Genomic DNA, 20151 nt, shown 5'->3' with positions numbered 1-20151 from the left:
GCAGAAACAAACAAAAACATTGCTAAAAGGTCCAGAATTCAAATTGAAAATCCATCCAATTATGTGAGATCTTTAAAGTTTAAAAGTAACTTGTGGTTAATTCCAAGCCAATCCTGTGATCTGTGGTTTTAAATCAGAGAAGCTGCCGAGGTCGCTGCCTCTGTCACTGCAGTGATTGACCAACATTTTGTATTCATTTCAAGGCTTGTGAATGAGGATCACATGCTGTGTGTGCTGTGACAATAAAAACACAATTTTAAGAGAAATCAACATTAACCAACTTTATTTGAATAATTTTACAGTCAGACAAAATGTGGAACTGGTGAAAATATATATTCTGATCACAACATAATTATTAACTATGAAACATGTTTACATAGTCACAAAACTGAACCCAATGAAAGCTCAACTTTAAGTCTGCATAAAAGTTCAGGCTTGCATTAAAAAAAAAACGCCGCCTCAATGTTTACTGTCACTTCAAACTGTGTGCAGCTGCATGTTTACAGGCACCTGATGGAAAATAAAGAGACTACAGGCTCAATAAGACCTGTTGCTGGAGCATCACACCGCACTGACCCTGCACTCCGACCTCCAGTGTGTCACTGAAAAAAGAATGTATCTGATGTTCTCTTACTACAAATATCAAGTACTTCTGAGTGCTTGAAAGTCCACTCTTAACAAACAAAAAAAAAGACCATTAAATAACTATCACTTACATCATTTATCAAAAACATTTTGTTCCACACAGATCAAAGTTAATACTTCAATAATAAATTATGTATTCTCAAGATCTCCCAAGAATCCATAAGTTGATGGCTCGTTATCAAATGCATAGACTATTTCTCTATGGGAGATGAATATACTGAATAAGTAGAACTAAAATGTAAACATACTAAAACACATCTGCAAACAAAACACATCAAAACAAACAGGGAATGAGGTGAATTTGAAAAAGTCAAACAAAAATGTTTCAATTTTCTTTCAGCAGCCTGACTGACAGGTGGAAGTAGAAATTAACGCTACAGTTTCTACCTCTAAATATCACAGCATTAAATTGCTACCTCACTAGCACAACGTGAAAGAAGTGTTTACACTGACTTTCTGATTGGAGATGAATTATTGCATTTAATTTTTTTTTTTTTTAGCTTGGCTTCATAAAGCAGTGCACCACATTTCATTGTTCATTGGTTATTCTGATAAACAGTTTCACAGACTGGCTGTAATGATGGGCACCAATTTAGATGTATTTAGATATATTCAGCTGTAGCCAAACATTTCCATTAATAAACATGAATGATAAAGACCAGGATGCTGCTTCCTGATTATGTTGTTTCACAGTTCTGTCACTTATTGTTGATTTACTGTTTGAGGCTGTAAACTTGTTGAGCAGTTAACTTGATCACCGACTCTGCAGATTGAAGTGGAACGCAACTACATAATGGCTGAATCACTCATGACACTCTTCAGCATTGCATTGATTCAACTCATTTAAATGTGTGTGTGTGTGTGTGTGTGTGTGTGTGTGTGTGTGTGTGTGTGTGTGTGTGTGTGTGTGTGTGTTTTAAAATGTACAGATTCAGGTTGCATTTGGAGAAAGAAATTCCAAAGTGACAGAAATATTGGGGAGAAATTGCTTTTCGTGTAGTGCATGTTTTGTCTAAAGTATTATTGTTTTATTTTAGTTTTTGTAACAGTTGCAAAAAGTAAATTTTTGCATCAAAAGAATACAGTGCAAATGTGAGATAAGTTGAATATTCATGTGGAGAAAGTTCACAGTTGAGGCCAACATGGGGCAGCAGGCTGCCGAGTCTTTAGATCAGTTTGAGAACGATCATTTTACAAACAGTGCATCTTTGTCTTCTAAATGTGGAGATGGTGAACTAATAGTGCTGAAGATTCTCATCAGATCTGGTCAGTGCTTTCATTTACTGTGAAAGAGATCCTCAGCTGTTTGTTTTTTTTACTGTGACTGACTGACTATGGTACTTTATTCCCGAGTTTACCAGGACTATACTTGTCACACAGCAAAGGACGACAATGGAACAAATGAAAAGTGGCACGCTGACTCAAAACCTGATTATAGGCTAAAAACTGACGCAACACTTTTACCTGCGATTCTGAATGTTAACAATCACATACTCAACCAAGATTAAATAAAAACAAAAAAAGGAGAACATTTACAAGATACAAAACAACAGACTGAAACTCATCACTGATATACAGCAGGTAATAACATATATTTGCATCACAGCGTGTATTTCAGAAAGTTTTTAGTGGCATCATGGATTGTACGATTTGGTATTTTCTATTGCTTTGCTGGATCTATTTTTTACCCCCAACAAGCGGATAGCTGTGGGCCGTCAGCCGGGAGAGTAACGTCTTTCTCCATGTGACTGCAGCTCTACATTTCATGTCCACCTGGCTTGTGTTTCTCCTTCAATATCTCCCTGTTATTTTTATAATAAGCCCCAAACACTTCTGCCTCATTTCCTCCAAAACATTTCAAAACACAGCTCAGTGTGTTTTGATAACTAACGTATCTACACTCTTAACAAACAAAAAGCATGCGGAACACTTCAAATGAAACAACCATAATACAAAATAATAAGACCACCTCATTGCTTTGCATATATTGTGCATTATCCAGTCCCTGTGCCCTTTTTAGGAGTTATGGCTGGTTCCTTTAAAGAACAGCAGGCCTCTTTGTTCAGCGGTTAGTCTTGTGCAAGCTGGAACCAACATGAAAACCATGCTTCTTCACGTTCCTTTATGGAGAGACCCTGAGGATGAAGTGGAGCGGCTGGTCATCTGCAGGAGACAAAGAACACTAGTTAGATCCAAGCGGCAAGTGACGTCAGTGACATCAAACATTTTTTTTTTTTTGTGAACGGCCATTATGAAGCCTTGAGTTCTTGCCATCTTGCTAGTTCGGAGCCGGCAGTGACCATATTTGGACAAGCTGATGGGAGGGAGCGAGCGGGGGATCTGACTTGATCTGATTGGAAACCCGGCGACGCTACGTCCCACCCACAGATAGCTGTAACTTGACATCACCACAGGGATGTCAATCACCCCCCCCCACCCCGCCCCCCTTTTTGAAGCTTATTTTCTAATTAATGATGGATTATTTTCAGAAGGACCAGAAAACTAATAAGGAGCGACTAAAAAAACAGATGACTCGTCCAATTTTATATACAGTCAATGGTTAGATCTAACAAAACACGTGTATGTGTGTATATATATGTGTATATATGTGTATGTGAGTGTTCCTGTATTCTATGTATGGAACAATGACTGTTGGGGGTTTAGACTTTTACGTTTCATGTTAGACTCGGGTTTAGGTTTAGGTTTAGGTAAGGGTTGTGTTTAGGCGATTAGTTGAGGTAAGGAACTCAAGAATGCCTTGTGTCAGTGATTGTCCTCACAAAGATGGAAGGACGACATGTATTTGATGAGCTGGCACTGCAGATCTGCTGAAATTTTAATGTTTAAAAAAAAAAAAAAAAAAATCACATAATGCTAATTTCTTAATAATAAATAGACAAATAATTCATAATTATTTTATATAATCATTTTAAATATAAGAAAAACAGGATAAACATGTAATATGCAGAAAATCTAAAAAAATTGGCTAATTTGGAAAACACATCTCCATCTTATCGTTTTACATCACCCACACTTTGATCCATGTAAGTCTGTCTGATTTGTAATTCCTCACCCCTACAGACGGAGACGTTACCCGTCACCAGTGTTTAAAAACTGGCCCACACATTACTCAACGGGGGACGAGGAGATGGCAAGAACAGTTGTAGGTAACGTCAGGGTAGACCTGACTGACAGGCTGATGACACACTATGTGGAGATGCTAGGCCAATTTTACCCTGAGGGGGGACAACAATGTTTTTTTATTATTTTGTTTGCCTCATCCCTGTCAGCTTCTCTTACGAAAACGAGAGGGGAGAGACAGCCAGGTTGTGGAAGTTGACAGCCACGCATGCAGACGCATGAAAATCCACAGACGCACCGGCACGTGTGCACAGAAGTGACAGACTGTACTCAGACATGAGCCGGACACAGTCGGTAAACACATTCTGCACATGCTTGGGTTGTTCTTAGTTTTGGGAAAGCGACATGACCATGGATCAGGTTTGCAGTCAACTCACATGCATTACATTACATTACACGTGAAATTATGATTTGAGGATACAAATATGAAGGAAAGCACTGCCGTACCACCGTGTGATTGACAGGTCCTTTAATGTGTAGTGACTGTATGGAAAATATTACAGTTTTCTAATTCTGTCCAAAGATTCATATTTTCCAATTGTGATCCGTTTAAAGGCATAAAATCTTTATTTTTCATCTATAAACCTAAATCTGCTCAATACTTTATGAATTTACATATAATCTCTAAAGTTAAAAGTTGATTTTTTTTTTTTTAGGATGAAATATGAACAGATGATTTGTACTCTAATCCAAAACTATACATGTGAGTAGATGCTGTAAGGAACACCTACTTGTTTGGAGGCTTCAGAGGAGGAATGGACTTCATTTCCAAAACTTCCATTTAACTGCAACGTTGCTGTAAAGGTGGAGTCGTGAATGAACATTTATACATAAATAACTCATAATGAAATTTGCAGGTTTTATAAATAAATGTGCCTCATCTATTAAAAGCATTCGTCAACTGGGTAGAGAACGTGTAAAGCTAAGGTGCTACCATCGTGTTAGTCTGTTTCAGTGCGTTTAAAAATGAATTTTTATCCGGCCTCGGTATTTACTTCTCTGACCATGAAACACAAAACAAAGCTTACGTACCTTGTGGATCAAGTCTTGGATCAACAAACCCCCAGTGCTGATAGAGAGCTGCCAGATCATGGGGACTGTAGTTTTTCAAGAGGCTCAAAATATCAATGTCCATTGGCATTTCTCCTGTCGATTCACTCTTTCCCTGAGCAAAAAGGAGTGGATCTAAATATGCTTTGCCTCCATGCAGCCCCCACATGTTCATGGCAGCCCAGAGATCAGGACCTTTAGGACCTGAAGGGAAGTCACAGGACTGCCTGCGGGAATGGAGTCTATCTGCAGCTGCGTTAGAAGAAGTCCCGCCGTGATTTCTTGCCAGCATAAAACCCAAACCCTCCTGTGGGAAGTTTCCCTCCACGGTGGCTCTGCTGCCTCTGTGTTTGGGGCTGCTTGTGGGCTGGATACTGGGGAGGCCCTTACTGTGCACAATACTGTTTGAGGAAGTAGCTTGGGAGCTGGAGCCTTTACTTCCACCCTTCACTGCTCGGTTATGTTCACCAGACTTCTTCTGAGGTTGGAGTGCGACCTTCCCGCTGGGCTGTGTCCCATTTGAAGATCGTGGCTCCTTCGACTGATGCTTTGACTTCGTGTTGCCTGATTGGGTCTTGGAGGCCGAGTGCTTGCTGCTGCTGCTGCTCTGAGTTGTGAAACCTGGAGGCTGCGTGCGCTGCGTTCTTGGAGCGGGTAGAGCTGGGCAGTCTTTGCCTTCGAGGAACGGTGGCGGCCCCGTGCGTCTCCACTGAGAAGCTCCTGCCTTGAGACTCTTGAGGCTGTTAATGCAGGGTGCCCACTTGGGTGCCATGGAGCTGCTGCCATCCACCCTGTGTGCAACACGCTGATGGATCCACAGTACTTCTGGGTAGTTGGTGTTGTGGGAGCAGTATGGACACTGATGCCTCACCAGGCCCTCCGTTTTAACTGAATTGTTAACAGTGCCTTCTCCACGGGTGCTCGGTAATGAAGAAAGATTGAGGAGACTGCCAGCATCGGCAGAAGCATGTCCCTGACCTTTGACCTCCGGGCCACTTGACTTCTCTTTTTTAATGTGTGACTCCGCTAACTCCTGGCTGGGAGGACATGTGTAGGGATTCCAGTATGGCTGACTGAGTAACACACTCCTGCTTCTGAGGTAGTCCATGTATCTTGAGGCTTTAGAACCACTTTTGCTAACGTTGTCCAAAATGGAGCTGTGTTTGCCGTGGGTACCCGGGACGTCCTGGTGCTGCCTGTGCAGGTGAGACCTGAGTAGCGAGGCGTCAACAGTGTGGAATTCACAGTGCTCACAGAAGTAGGGTTTTTTATCTGCAGGTGAGAACAGAGGATGGCAGTGTGAAGGACATCATTCGACTTAAAGTGTTTCATCAGTATGTGTCCATACTAACAGTGATTTACGTCACCCACGCAAGACAACCGCTGTCAAAAGTTTCAGGCTGTCAGGAGTCTGCAGTTAACGTTGGTCAAAAGACATATCATAGCAGGCATTTGTAATGTCATGGTGGAATAAACATCTGCCCAGAGATAACACACAGTATATCTAAAATAGCTAACTGCTCACTACTTAGCAAAGTCTTTTAAACAAACAGTCACTTTATTATTGTTTTGGATTTATAAATTACAGCCAGAAAGTTATTTCTTTAGTTACTTGAAATATTTTGGAATCAAAATTTGTTTCGTCCCTTGAAGCTCAAAACCTAAATGTTTCAAAATAGTTTTGTGGAATTATAGTTGCTGTAATTCACCTATGAATTCACCAGAGGTCTCCCTTTTCCACAGTACAATGTTAAATAATTACTTATTGTCCGGATAGTGAGTTTCCATTTCTAAGTTGAAATACCCTCACAACAATTTCACAACCTTACAGATGTCTGCATGCCCACAAACACAACTTTTGATAAAAGGGTGAAATATGCCATACGAAGAAACTGTGTTCAGCACAAACTGTGACTGTAATTGATTGTTCAAGAAATATAACCTATTGTCCAAACTGTATCATTGATTCTTGTAGTGTAGTGTGGTGTTTGTGGCTCACCTTCGTGGTCTTGGCTCCTGATGTTCTTGGTGTGGTTAGACAGGAGATGAACATCTTTGACCTTCTTCGTCTGCAGCGCCTCATAAAATGCATGACCAAGTCCGTTCAACAGAATACGGTCTTTCTGGCAAATCTTTTTGTCACCAGCTTTAGCGTGAGCCAAGCTGTTTGATGGGTTATTGAGGCCTGTATCGCCCTTCTTCTTCTTAAGGTTGGAGCTGGAGGTGTCAATTTGTTTCCTCTTCTTCTCCTGCTTCAGGGGTACATACTCACCCTTTTCAGTGTCATATGCCACCTCTGCATCAGCTAGTCTCTCCTCCCATCCCAGACATTTTTCTGTGGCCTCCACGAGTCGCCCCCTCGTGGCTAACTGCCATGCTTGGTAACTGCATACTGGGTCCAGCTCTAAAATTCGCCTTCCCAGACTCCTTTCCTCTGTGGTTTCCTTAGGTCCAGCACATGTGAGGTTCAGGCTTTCCAAAAAGTGCCTCTTCGTCATGTGCAGCTCTGAGGCCTCAAGGTCTTCTTCATGCGGTGGACTCTGCGTCTGAGCACGACTGTGGTTCAGTTTATGTAGCTTTTCATGTATTCGCAAGGTCTTGCGGTCAGAGAAGAAGTTACCACAGCCTGCACAGAGCTCATAGAGGCACTCTTCATTTATTAGTGATGCTGCGTCCTGAGAAACCCCGTTGATGGTGGCGGGCAGTTCGTTGGTTTTGCTTCCCCGCAGCTGGCCTTTGACACGATGGATGCGCATATGACTTTGGAGGAACCACGCTTGGCGGAAGCGTCGTCCACAGATCCGGCAACCATGATCCTGGGAACTGCGGTGCCTTTTCATGTGGGATTTAAGGAGTAATACCTGAGGGAAAACCTGGCCACAAATGGTGCAGGAAAAAGACCCAGCGTCAGCCCCATCTTCGTCGACTTCCTCTTTACCCTTAACTTTTTTCTTGGTTCCTTTCTTCTTTACCTTCCCATTGACATTATTAGCTTTTTCAGCCGTGCTGTTGACAGAAGGAGGATCAGATATAGCCGCATCATCTTTCTGCCCCTGATCTCTGTCCCCCTCTTTGTCGCCGGGATTCTGGCTAAATAGACCCAGTTTATGGCTTCGAATGTGAGCCTTCAGACTGCCCTTCTGAGCCGTCCGGTGCTCGCAGTACGGACACTTGTACGGCTTCTCCCGAGTGTGTCTTCTCATGTGCTGAGAGAGAGAGCTGAGGAGGGGGAAGCTACGGCCACACACCCCGCAGGTGTGGCATGACGTCACGTCTTCCTCGGCCTCCCCTTTTATGGTAGCCGGGTGTTTTTGTGATGCTTCCTCCCTCCCTTCTGTCTCCATTACTTCTCCTGGAGCACTTGTGTGTCGAAAATCACAGCTGTTTAATAAATCCTCTAACTATGTGACGTTTATGTTCTAAAAGTTACTGAGTTCTCAAAGCGGGCATCAAAAACTTGTAAAACATCACAGTTGTAGTGCCCATCTTGATCTTCGACGAGATGTTCTTCATCAAAGTTGCATGCTGTTTTCACAAGAATACCTGGAAATAGAACAGGACATTTTAATTAGGCATGTAGTAATTACATTTACTATTAATATTCATAAAATGCAAAAAAAAAATTGGGGGGGAGCAGATGATTGAAATATATTAAATATAAACCTGTCAAACATCACATTTAGTTGTTTCCCTCTGCTTGAAGACACAGAACATTTTCAACAATACAGAGACTGGTTTCCCTCTGAATACTCCAACAATGACAACAGATGTTGATGATATGTAAAATAGTTTGACTGAATATGTGTGTTTAAAAAAAAAACAACAGCAAACAAACCCTTTACGAAGAAAAAGAGCCCACTGAGGTAATTTGCACAAATTTTGGAATAACCTCTGTCCCTTACTGGATGAGCGACGCCTGTCTGTACATATTAGAGCGCGGGTCAGTATCTCAACATGTGTGTGTCTGTCAGTCCTTTGGTTGCCTATGCCCAAATTGAGTGTGTGAGGTGACGCATGAAGGGATGTATTAATTCCTGGCCAACCAGGATGAGCCCTGAGGGGCCATCCACCCCAATTCACGATCAATAATCCATTATCAACAAACTTCATTTCAAAAACTCACTTGCTGGCACATGCAGGGCCCTGATTCTGGGGGAGGGGCTGATGTAACGTTGCAAAGGTAACAGCAAGTTGCATTTCTAAATTTTACTATTTAATATAATGCGAGAAATGAACTGTCTTGCTCAGGATGATGTGTTGAGTCTTTTCTCTCTGACAATATTTTTTAATAGTCAGGAAACTCCACATTCATACAGAATTGAATCTTCAAAATGGTGACTCAAATTATCACAGCTGCCAGGAAGGTGACTTTGATATAAGAGGCTCTATTAGTTCTTAATCATCTTATTTAAACCTCAACTAAATTATCCAGGAACATAACAGCAGTTGTTGTCCTGAAAACGAGTACACGGCACAGGCATGGTCTGATGTGGTCAAACATGTCCCTCAGGCAAACATGACCATTTGTTTGACTGTTTTAGTGAAAGAAGGTACTCTGTGGTTTGCAGCCAGCCAGGCAGTCAAAAGAAAAACCTGCTATTGTGTCGGCCGCACCAGAACTGTCACATCGCCTCATGTCTGGCCCTCCACCCCTCATTAGGGGGTCGAGAGAGTTATTGTTAAAGCAAAGAGGCCTGGGCCTACATGTCACTGTCTTCGAATACATGTCTGGGCAAAGAGGCGGGACAAAAGAAGACTCTTGTTTGTCTTGTCAGTGTTTGAATGTGAGGAAAAAAACTGGGTGCACAAACTCATAAAGGCTAGAAAAAGAGATTGACTCTGCTATGATTTTCAGGGAGATGAGTTTGTCCCTCTAACAATCTGTATCTGCATCCACAGTCGCATCTGTCTGCATGTATGCATGCCTGCCTGCCTGCGGTCATGTGTGTTGATCTGCTCACGCTGGAATGGGTGTTGTATCTGTAATATGGAGGACTTTAGGAGGTTTTTCTGGACATGGCAGGTGTTTGGTAGGCAGACGCTATGAGATTAGTGCATGAGCAGTGGGGCACACTGTCTCCAAGAGGGGGGAGGACATATGCAAGAGAAAATGGAGGGTGGCAATTAAGGGGTTAAGGTTAAGGCGAATGTAATGAGTTAACACAATGGGGATAAAGTCAGGGAGCTGAGGGCAACAGATGGGAATAAACGGGCCATCAGTATGGAGTTAGCCGCCTCTACAGTATGAGCTTATGCCTTTTGTCAAAGAAGCCTACATGCTTAGTATGTGCTATATATTTGCATCTGCAATATCCTACTATTTTATTTGTGTTTGAATTAAAAGTATTTGAGCTAATCAATGATTTTTTTTTTTTAATGCATTTTCAATAACAAAAGAGATTCTGAACCCATCCACCTCCCCCTTTATTCAGCTATCTTTTCCACCTTTTATCCCTTCAACACATAAACACTCAAAGCTCTTTGGCTATCTACATTACTTTACAGATCCTCCAAACATGTTGCTCCAGGGCTTAACTCATTTCTTTTAGAATCCCTCGCTCCCTTTTTCTCTCTCTTTTCTTTGGCAGATGAATAGGCATGTCCAGTCAGCTGTCCTCACATTGATTCATCCTGACGTCCCAACCAGCTCAGCACAAACTCCCTATGGTCAGGGCACTGATGCTGAGAGCCTGTGTGCTGTGATGTGTGTGCGTGCTCGCATGAAAATATCTACTGTCGGCGTGTCGTATGTGTGCGCGCGCTTGCCTGTGTGCCCGGTTGCTGCCGTGGAGTGGAAATAGCATCTCCTATCCAGCACACAACGCACCTAAATACCTAAAATACCATTTTGTAAGAGAAGCCCATTTCTGCAAAATTCTGCAATTGCAAACTAGTGAGAGATGTACGCATATTTGCTTTGCTCAAGGTATGCGTGTACCCCATGACTGCGTGCATGCATATGTGCCTGTGTGAGTGTGTATGTGCTGAAGTCATCCAAATATTCACATCCACGAGCCTGTGCCAACATACCCCTGACTGGAGATAGCATGTGACTGTCCTTATGCTAGTGTTCAAAGCCACAGTCACTCGCTAAGCCTCACCTCGCATCTACTGTTTTGTGTCCAATAATCCTGTCAGTTTCCACCGACTGCAAACACAACCGAGGCATCAAACAAAACTAGTACACAAACCGATGCTGCTTTATGAAGCCGAGATATTTTTCAATGTTATCCCCACAGATTTACAGTACAGTAAATACAATTTTTTTTTTTTTTTTAAACTGTCTCTTTTCAATCCATTCTTACGATACGATTAATTTTGTATCATTATAGGAAATACTGTGTTGCACAAAGGATATTTAGCTACAAATTGAAGGAAAACTCAGCCTCAGAGTAATCAGATTGTGCTAATATTCTAGTGGGACATCTTGGAAGGTGCAATTGAAATGAGGTCATTTGTAAAGATGAATTAGCATACAAACTGTCTGTGTGTGTGATGCCACTATTACTTTTTAAAGCTGATTGTTTATCATCGTCAGAAAGTTGTGTGAAAACAGCTTTCTGTTTCAAACACGTACTCCTAGAAACCAAAACTACAACCTATGGTTTGTCAACATATGAATGCAAAATTAGTTCACGTAAAAACGTATCTTTTAGGCAGGATGTCAATGTGACAAGATGAAGCAAAATCAATGATATTGTTCTGCATTTAAAGCTAAATTGTTTAAAAAAAAAAAACTTCAAAAATGTTGGAATCTGCCTCTCGATGTTTATATTTTATATACGGTTTGTGAGGCACACTTGTTTCACTTTAACTGTTTCCACTAATATCCAATGTATACACTACGCTAAAATATAAATAAGCAACTTTTTGAAACTGTCACTATTTGTTTTCCACAAAGTTATAATGGGAGTCGTTCTCTTTATGAAACAAACAGCACGTCAGCCATATTGAACACCTGAACAGAGTGATGCTTCAGCAAAACAGAAAAATAGGTGTATCTCCTTATTTATGTTTTGTAGCACGTGTGCAGAAACTGTGTTTTCTGCTGATTCACTGCTGATGCAGTTCAAGTTAACTCCTTCCAGATGTAGTCAACACACACTCCCAGGTGCCTGCATGAGATGACGGGTTGAATGACTATCCAACACGAGTTAGTGTGCTCATCAACATATATCACACCGCAAATGCCTTGATGCAGTTTCCCAATTGACAAAAGAACTACAGTATAAATGCAGGTTTTTGAAAGGCTGTAAAGTTACCATCACCACTAGTCTAGTTAAATTAAAAGCCAGTAACTCTAATAAAAATCAGTGCACCGATTTAAAAAAAAAAAAAGAAAAAAAAAAAGAAGCTATTTAGCCTAGTCTTCCTAATAAACCTGTACGAGCATGTAGACTCATAACAGGACTAAAGTAGGCTACATTTCCAGTTGTCTGGTGTGACTTTAGAGTTTACAGTTGTGGGTGGACTTTCTCAAAGTAATGCATGAATGCTCTCAATTCATAGTAACGGAGCATTTTCTGTTCTGAAAACATTTCCTGAATGTAGCAAGGTAGCTCCTACAATATCCACGTTAGAGCAAAGTCCTGAGACCAGTGGACAAACATAAATGACAGAAAGTGACAGACGTAACATCCCTCCCATCCTCCCCAGCAGTCTTTCAGTAGCCGTGATTGACACATACTGTACCACTCCATCACACCGCTGCCTCCTAATCCTAATTTGTATCTTACAAGTACCTCATGGTTTTAGTGGAGGCCTGCAGCGTTCCTAGAATGACTTTGCACGAAAAACGGCAAAGCAGCACACTACTGTGGGCGAACAGCCTAATGTACCTAAAAGATTAGACGGCCATCAGCTCAACAGTCACAAGCACGGGCAAACTTGCGCACATTCGTGCCCATCCCCCTCCTTGGCCAACTCTCCACTCGGTTACACAACATATACAGGGATTACTCTTCATTGCATGAGATGAGCTGCCCGATGAGTGGCCTTTTATCATGGATGCCCCTTAGTGCATTATGGGGCAACCATGACGTGACAAAGAGAAGACAAGAGAGACTCCTGGCTCTAGGTTTTACCTGTTATGGAAATGCACAGGACGCCTCATGCAGGCCCTAATGCAGACATCAGAAACTAACTGAGTAATGCCACTGGATGCAGAAAGGCAAAGATGAGGAGATGAGATTTCTTGGGATATATTTTTTGTAATATTGGAGAACATTATTAATGTTGATTTATCTTCTATGGTGGGTCGAAGGATCCACTGTGGACCCACTCTCTTTTCAGTGTGGATTGGCCAGTGTGGGAGACACTGCAGTATAATCTGCTGGCATTAACTTGCTCTCTAAAAAAAGCACTCTCGACAGGGATTAGATTATCATTGCAAGGTCAGCTCAGACTCACTCTGACTGTCTCTCTTTATGTCTCTCTATCACTCTGCTTTGTGTCTTTTACTTTATCGCTGTTACTCATTATTTATCCGCCTGTCCTCAGGTGTAAATTTTAAGGAAGTGATTTTAATCCTACTTAAATATAAGTCAAGCTACTAAAGGTAAAACACAATAGATTAATATTTATTAACGCATGTTAAATGTATAGTGGAAGTAATATTCGTGTTACAACTGTCCTCCAAACCTAAAAGCCACAGAAATATCATATTTTCCTCTCTTTTACCAAAAAATATGAAACTGATTCATGATTTAATCTAATGCATATTTTCTACACATCAATTATTTGTAAAATGTAAGAAAAATTGTTAAACATATGCACTTAGTCTCCCAAAGTGATGTCATCAAATTGCTTGTTTTGTTTAACTACCACTCCAAAACCTAAAGATATTAATTTTACTCTATAAGGCAAAGAAAATCAATAAATCCTCAATTATCAACTAATCATCTCATCTTTGATTCTTGCTTGTGATTTCAGTCTGACCTGGAAAATTAGATTTGGGGGTGCTCCCATTTATACCTGATTCATTCTCAATGAACAATTCCAGAATGAAAACCCCAATAATGACATCTTTAGTTTAACTTTAAAACTATTGAACATTACCCAAATCTATTTCCTCACACACAGAGGACAGCATAAGATCCCCCTCAAGTGTTTAAATTAGAGACTGGACATCTCTCCTCTGTGATTTAGATAAGAATCTTACGTTGATTTTTTTTTTTTTTTACCAAAGTTGATATTTGTAAACATAAAAATACAGTAAAGCGACAGCAAAACCTCATTGCCACAACTAATACTTCAAAACAGTTTGGAAATTGGCCTGGCTGTTGGCTTTGCTCTTTTTCTTTGTAAAAGATCAAACTTCTCAAGTTACATGGTAGATGTAGATTTGAAACGGCATGTGTGCAATTTCCTATTTCCTGCTATGATTAAGGTAAGGTTTGAAGAAGGGTAAGGTGATACCTGCTTAGCGATTTTACCCTGGAGCAATAGAATGACAGCTGGCAGCAGGGTGTGGATTAGGTTTCCTATAGGGGTATTGCATCTTTTACACCACCGCTTCTTTGGAGTAGAATGGGCCGATAGTAACCTGATTCCCTCAGACCCATCCAATCTCGTCTCCCTCTCTCTCAATGGGACCAAACAGAAGGGATCTGTGAACGCCTTACTCATCCCTCCCATCTTCCATCTGGACATTTTGCCAGTGTTTGCACTCCAGTTCCTCCACTGGAGACTTAAAGGGCAAGTTCTTCTTTTTTTCCCCTGAGGAATCTATCTGATTCATTAAAAACTGGAAATGTTTTCTGCCCATTCAACACTCCCCGCAAGCCATTTTGTTTGTAGAGAAAAAAACTTGGCTTGACAAATTTCCGGAATAATCGTTTGGTCTACAATTACAGAAACAGTGAAAATTGGCATATTTGACTGTACAGGTTTGTAGTTAACACAAAGGCATCTAAATATATTCAATTTATATATCACAGAAAAAAGTACATATTCATATTTGAAAGGCTAAAACAAGTGAAATTTTCGCATTGTTATTTAAAAATGTTGTACTTTCTTTGGGTGTACAGATCAACTAAATGTTTCATTTTTATTTAACATATTTCTATTTATCCATCATGATGCCGCGGATACATACATTCTTTTTTTAAATATTTTTTCAAAATCGAATTATTCCCAAAATATTTTTGAAGGACTTTTCTCATCTGTTTAGATGTAGTTACTTTATGCAGTTTACTCCCCTACGACCTGAGGTCCAGGTAGCTTAATTACCCCCAACCCATGCAGACAAAAACAACATGGAAGAGACAGCTAGCGTGTTAACAATGCTCTGAAACCAGCATGTGGTCCATCTGTATGGTGTGCTGTTAGGTAATCACATCAGAGTAGAGATGGACACTCAGCAAGAACGTGTACACCACTTTAGAGGCAGATTCCAATATTTTGTCTACTGAAGTTAGCATGCTTACCGTATTGTAATACCACCTCGTACCTCAGGAGGCAATAGTGAGTCACTGCGTCTTCTTGCTATTTTGGAGCCAGAAGTGACCATATTTGGACACATTGGGGAGGAGTGAGCTGCGAATCTGAGTCTATCTGATTGGGAACCCAAGGACACTATGCCTGCCCGCCTATAGTAGAAAACGGAGATCACATGCAGATCAAACAGACACGTCTCCAAGGCCTACTATTGCTCTTTTTGTCTACTACTAATGATGGGATCATTACACCCTCATTTGTCCCGGATCTACGTCCAATTTTATATTCAGTCCATGGTCCATACAATACAACTTTGCAGTCATCACTTAAAAAAGCCAACTACTAACTAACAGCAAGGCAAGAAAACACAAGATCCGATCAAACTGCCACCAAGTCGAACTGAGGGCAGACGAAACGCTTATGGACTCACTGTTGCCTATTAATGTGAAGTAATGTGAAGTACACGACAGTACTTCATTCTTACATATTGTAAGTGTAACTCTCAGCAATCTGTATTTGTTATAGTCAACCAAATTATAGGTTTGTTTGTTTTTTTGCTTCCTTTTGATCATAAAACTCCGCAGTGCAGTGACCTGGAGTCGTGTAAAACACAGCTGAGAGGTTTTTGCCCTCAAGTTTTACTTTGAGAAATTGGTTTAACAGAATATTTTATGGTTTAAAGTTCCATAATTATATAAGATGACAAGGAGTTAAAATGTTTTAAGAGGGTGTTATCAGGATCACACTCATAAGTGATAACAGGGATTTTTAATAATAATTTCCTTCCTGAGACAGTCCCTGAGCACAAGCTGTGTTTTTGCTAATTAACATTGGATTCAGAGGCACAACAGCTTAATGGTTTTGACCTGTTTTGCCCATCTATTTTTCTTTGGGTTTTCTTCATTGTAGAAGAGGGTTTATTGGATAAATTTAAAGACTCAAGCTTAATTTTAATTTGACAAGGTCACTTATTTTCACTCCAGATTAAAGTGCTGCTTTTGAAAGCATGATGAGAAACGAAACTGCCTTTTCTTTTCGTATTCATTTTCACGTTCTTACTAACTACTTTCACATTCTTGTAGTCGTCCCATCTCCGCTGGGTGACACTGTCCATTTGACATTTTTCCAGATTTAAAGGTGTATTTTTGTTTTCATTTGGTTCAGATTACAAAAACAAAAATGTTTCAGCCTTTTGTCAGACAACGGAGCTGCCCACAGTAGAGATGGCCTTACCCCTCACATCCTCCTGTCTGCTCTGTCTGCACCCATCCCCCTTCCAGAAACAAGCCCCTGTCCAGACCCCAGTCCCCTGACCTAATCTAGATGATTAAATCATTTTTCTTTAGCACAAATTTTGTCCCCCCCACTACTCCTGTCTGGTAGTTGTCGCACACCCTCCCCTATTGATCGTCATGCTGAGGAGATTACCCTAATAGCTGGGATTACCTCCCCACATGTTGGTTGGCCACGTACTCTAGGGGAGGAGGGGAGAGCTGGGGATGGTGCATGTTGTGCATGATGTGCAAGTGTATGGAGGGAGGGGTGGAGGAGTAAGAAATAGAAAATCTGGGTCTATGTTTGTTTATTGCCTGTCAGTACTAGAGCAAAAAGGAGCTACAACCATGTCTCATCGTCTGTGGGATGTCATTAGACTGTTTGCAACCTACATAACAATCTTTATCCTTAAATGCTAACACTATTCAAGAACAGTTATGAAGCAAGAGCTAGTTACCTTCAAGGCAGACAACCAACACCCTAAAGACCTATTTGACAAATATTTGTCCCCTCATGTTCTTTAACCTTGGACACCCCAGTTTAACCCCAAATGACATCACCTTATAAAACTGTTTAATAGAGATTAAACAGTTTACTCAATTAAATAGATGACAAAACTTTAAGTCAATTATCACATTAAACCGTGGGTGTAAGAAAGTACAGACACTCTTCATGTTATTGTGTCTTATGAAACTATTCGTAGTTTACGTGCAAAGATTTGTGGCAGACAGTGGTTGATTTTGTGTTGTGTTTAAACCCCCAACTGCGGGATAGCAGTGTTGTAATCTATATTAAGCCTTTTGACTCCGTCCTTCCCAATGTAACATGAACTGAGACAGGAAGTAGCGTAGGCATGCATCGCTGACAGCATCAGAAAATTTGATTAAAAAAAATAATAAAAAATAAAAAAAATATCGCAATATATCATGTTGTTCACTGTCTAGTGTTATATCACAATATATTGAATCACAACCATCATGATTTGTACTGTACACAGTGCTGATGCAAACATTAGGCTATGCTAAATGAATTCATTTTTGTTTTATACTGCCGGATTTCATTTAAATGTGTCACCTCAGGCGATGAAAAACACCTTATTTTCTGACTTTTCATGAACTAAACGACTGATCAATAATGAAAATAAGTTTAAGTGGCAGCCTCACTGTTTACTAATCACCAGATTTCAGCCACGTCCTGATAACAACACAACAATTCAGATGTCCCATCCACATGTTTCACAACAGCTCAGTTGGACATCTCTGGTTCGGTGGCCGCTGGCTGTTGTTTTGTTTTTTTTTAGTTTACTGTTTTCTGACGAGTGCGAAGAGGTAAAAGCAGCTCGAAATCAAGATGTTAAACCCACAGAGGGAAAGGTTGGAGGCCATGCAGACAGTGCGGAGAAAAGGAATTCCGTTAATCCGCCGCTGATCCGGTACAATGGCAGCCTTGTTGTCTGTCCCGTTTGCACTCACTTACCGCAAGTTTGCGTGCGTTCACCACGTTCACTGATAGCCGGACGGTCCGCAAGCTGCGCCAAACCACACAGAGAGAGAGAGAGAGAGATCACGGTGAAGTAACGATAACGTGTGGAGACTCGGAAGGAGCTGCCCGGATTCAGAGGCTACTTGGTTTTTACAAGAACTCACGTCAATACTAACTAACTCACTAACTAACTCACTAACTAACTAACTAACCGACGGGATGTTGGAGTTAACTTTCGCGCACACAAACTCCCCCCACCTCCCCCCCCAAAAAAAACCCGGAGCATCCCGGCTCCTACTAAACTGTCCGAGTCACCACCTCCTCCTGCCCGACACTCCATCTTACGTTAGTTAACCGTCGTTTAGCTCCTTACCTCGCAGGGGTTAACGTCAGGCGGCAGGTCGGTCCTGAAGGAATCCCATCACCGATAAAAAAAAAAACCAAAACAAAACCAACCAAAAAAAAAAACCCAACAATGGCGAGCTTCGTTCAGCAGATGAAACACTTGTCGACAAATCAGGGCGCCAACCGTCAGCGGCGTGTTCATCTCTTTCTTCGCCGTCGCGTCAAAAACTTCAAGCGCATTTCAATCACAGCGGTGCACCTGAACCGCAGTCCCGTCCTCCTGCTCCTCTGCAGCGGCGGCGGCGGCAGCAGCAGCAAGCAGCCGTCGTCGTTGTCGGGGACATGAGTGACGCGAGAGATAACGTTATTAACGTTAATAACAAGCGGGGCGAGTGATCTCGGCGTGCGCGCGGCTCAGCACCATTCACCGAGGTGACCGGTGGGCGCGCGCAGTCCGTTCAGCGGTACGTTAACGTGCGTTCGGTTGACATCGTGTTGTGGCATTAACGTGAAGGCGAATGTGCTGCGTGGCTTCCTGTCCACAAGTAAAGTTCAATCAAAAATAATAATAATTTAAAAAATAAAAAAAAAAGTACTTGAAACGATTTTAGACCACTTGACACAAATTGCTTCAGTTAAAATTCCAAAAAATTTTAAAAAATTTTAAAAAAAAATTGAAGATGAGAAAAAACTTGGCTCGCATGAAAGACAAATGTATGTTATGTCGTCAATCTCAAATGGGGAGGTTAGAATATTCAGTTTTTAAATAACTGTTTTCACAATTTAGTAATGCAGTATTAAAACAACAGGTGCCCATATAAACACTGAAAAAGGTTTTGCTTGCTTATCAGTCCCTCCAGGACATTGCTTGTGATTGTTGTGACCAAAATACTTGATTTTGTGGTGGCTAAAAAAATGTAATTGCAGTAATTAGCAAAAATTGCAAGTCGAAATAAATTGCGATTTAAGGGTACCTAATCATATCACTATCTATGGTAATAAGCATATTGCACATCACAGAAATATTTTACTGCTATAATCTTTTTTATTGAACTTGGAGATCCATGGGCTCAATATTACAAAAAAAAAAAAACACATTTATGTAGCTTTAAATTATATTAATTTAACATATAGGTTTACTGTATGCACTAAAACAAAGTTCTGTCTCTTTAGACTGGAAGTGTGTAGGCTATAAAACTTGAGACATTAATCATTCCCTACCATACCTGGTCACTTTAGGTTTTTCTGGTTGTTCTGGTTTGTTCTGTCAGCCAAGCATGTGGTTTGTTTTGATGATGAAAGGTGTAAAAGCCTTGCTCGCTATAAATGAGGAGTTTTTTTTGCAGAAAAATCCCTGGATTTCTTTCAAAATTGCAATCTCCTGCAAATATGCTTGCTTGAATTTGGGTTAAATAATTCTATTGAGTGAGCAATTTCCTGAAGGGACTGGCTAATGCTTTAACCTAACAATTCCTTTTGTTCTTCTTTGAAACTGTAACCCCTGACAGAACCATCAGGGAATTATAACTTTCTACAGGTTAATTTTATGGAGAGGTGAGGAGAATTTTTTTTTTTAATGAAACAATGGCGCTAACATGCTCGAAAACGTTGTGCCTAACATTCCTGGGGTAAAGTTTCACTAAAATGTATTAAGAAATTTCATCCTCGCATTTGTGAGGAAATGTTCACTAGTGTTTGTTAGAAAGTTCGTAAGGAAATGCTGCCCTAACATCTGTTGAGAAACATTGTGTTAATGTTTAATAGGAAAAGTTACCA

The 20151-nt window shown here is 40.9% G+C and overlaps 1 protein-coding gene across 1 annotated transcript; it reads right to left on the bottom strand.

The window, feature by feature from the left end:
- Nucleotides 1-266: 266 nt before the first annotated feature.
- LOC138214671 (zinc finger protein 516-like) lies at nt 267-18906 on the bottom strand. The gene is made up of 6 exons (XM_069176437.1): nt 18404-18906; nt 18025-18076; nt 6836-8379; nt 4819-6108; nt 4518-4582; nt 267-2808 (listed from the first exon to the last, which is right to left on the bottom strand). The coding sequence occupies exons 3-6, from the start codon at nt 8178-8180 to the stop codon at nt 2758-2760; spliced, it is 2751 nt and encodes a 916-aa protein (XP_069032538.1). The 5' UTR covers nt 8181-8379; nt 18025-18076; nt 18404-18906; the 3' UTR covers nt 267-2757.
- Nucleotides 18907-20151: the final 1245 nt, after the last annotated feature.

Source organism: Embiotoca jacksoni, unplaced genomic scaffold (assembly GCF_022577435.1).
Source record: "Embiotoca jacksoni isolate LCO1_2020_lvr unplaced genomic scaffold, fEmbJac1.0.p SCAF_7, whole genome shotgun sequence".
Taxonomy (NCBI): Eukaryota; Metazoa; Chordata; class Actinopteri; family Embiotocidae; genus Embiotoca; species Embiotoca jacksoni.
The sequence above is the reverse complement of the archived record's forward strand: the minus strand, read 5'-3'. Positions and strand labels throughout refer to the sequence as shown.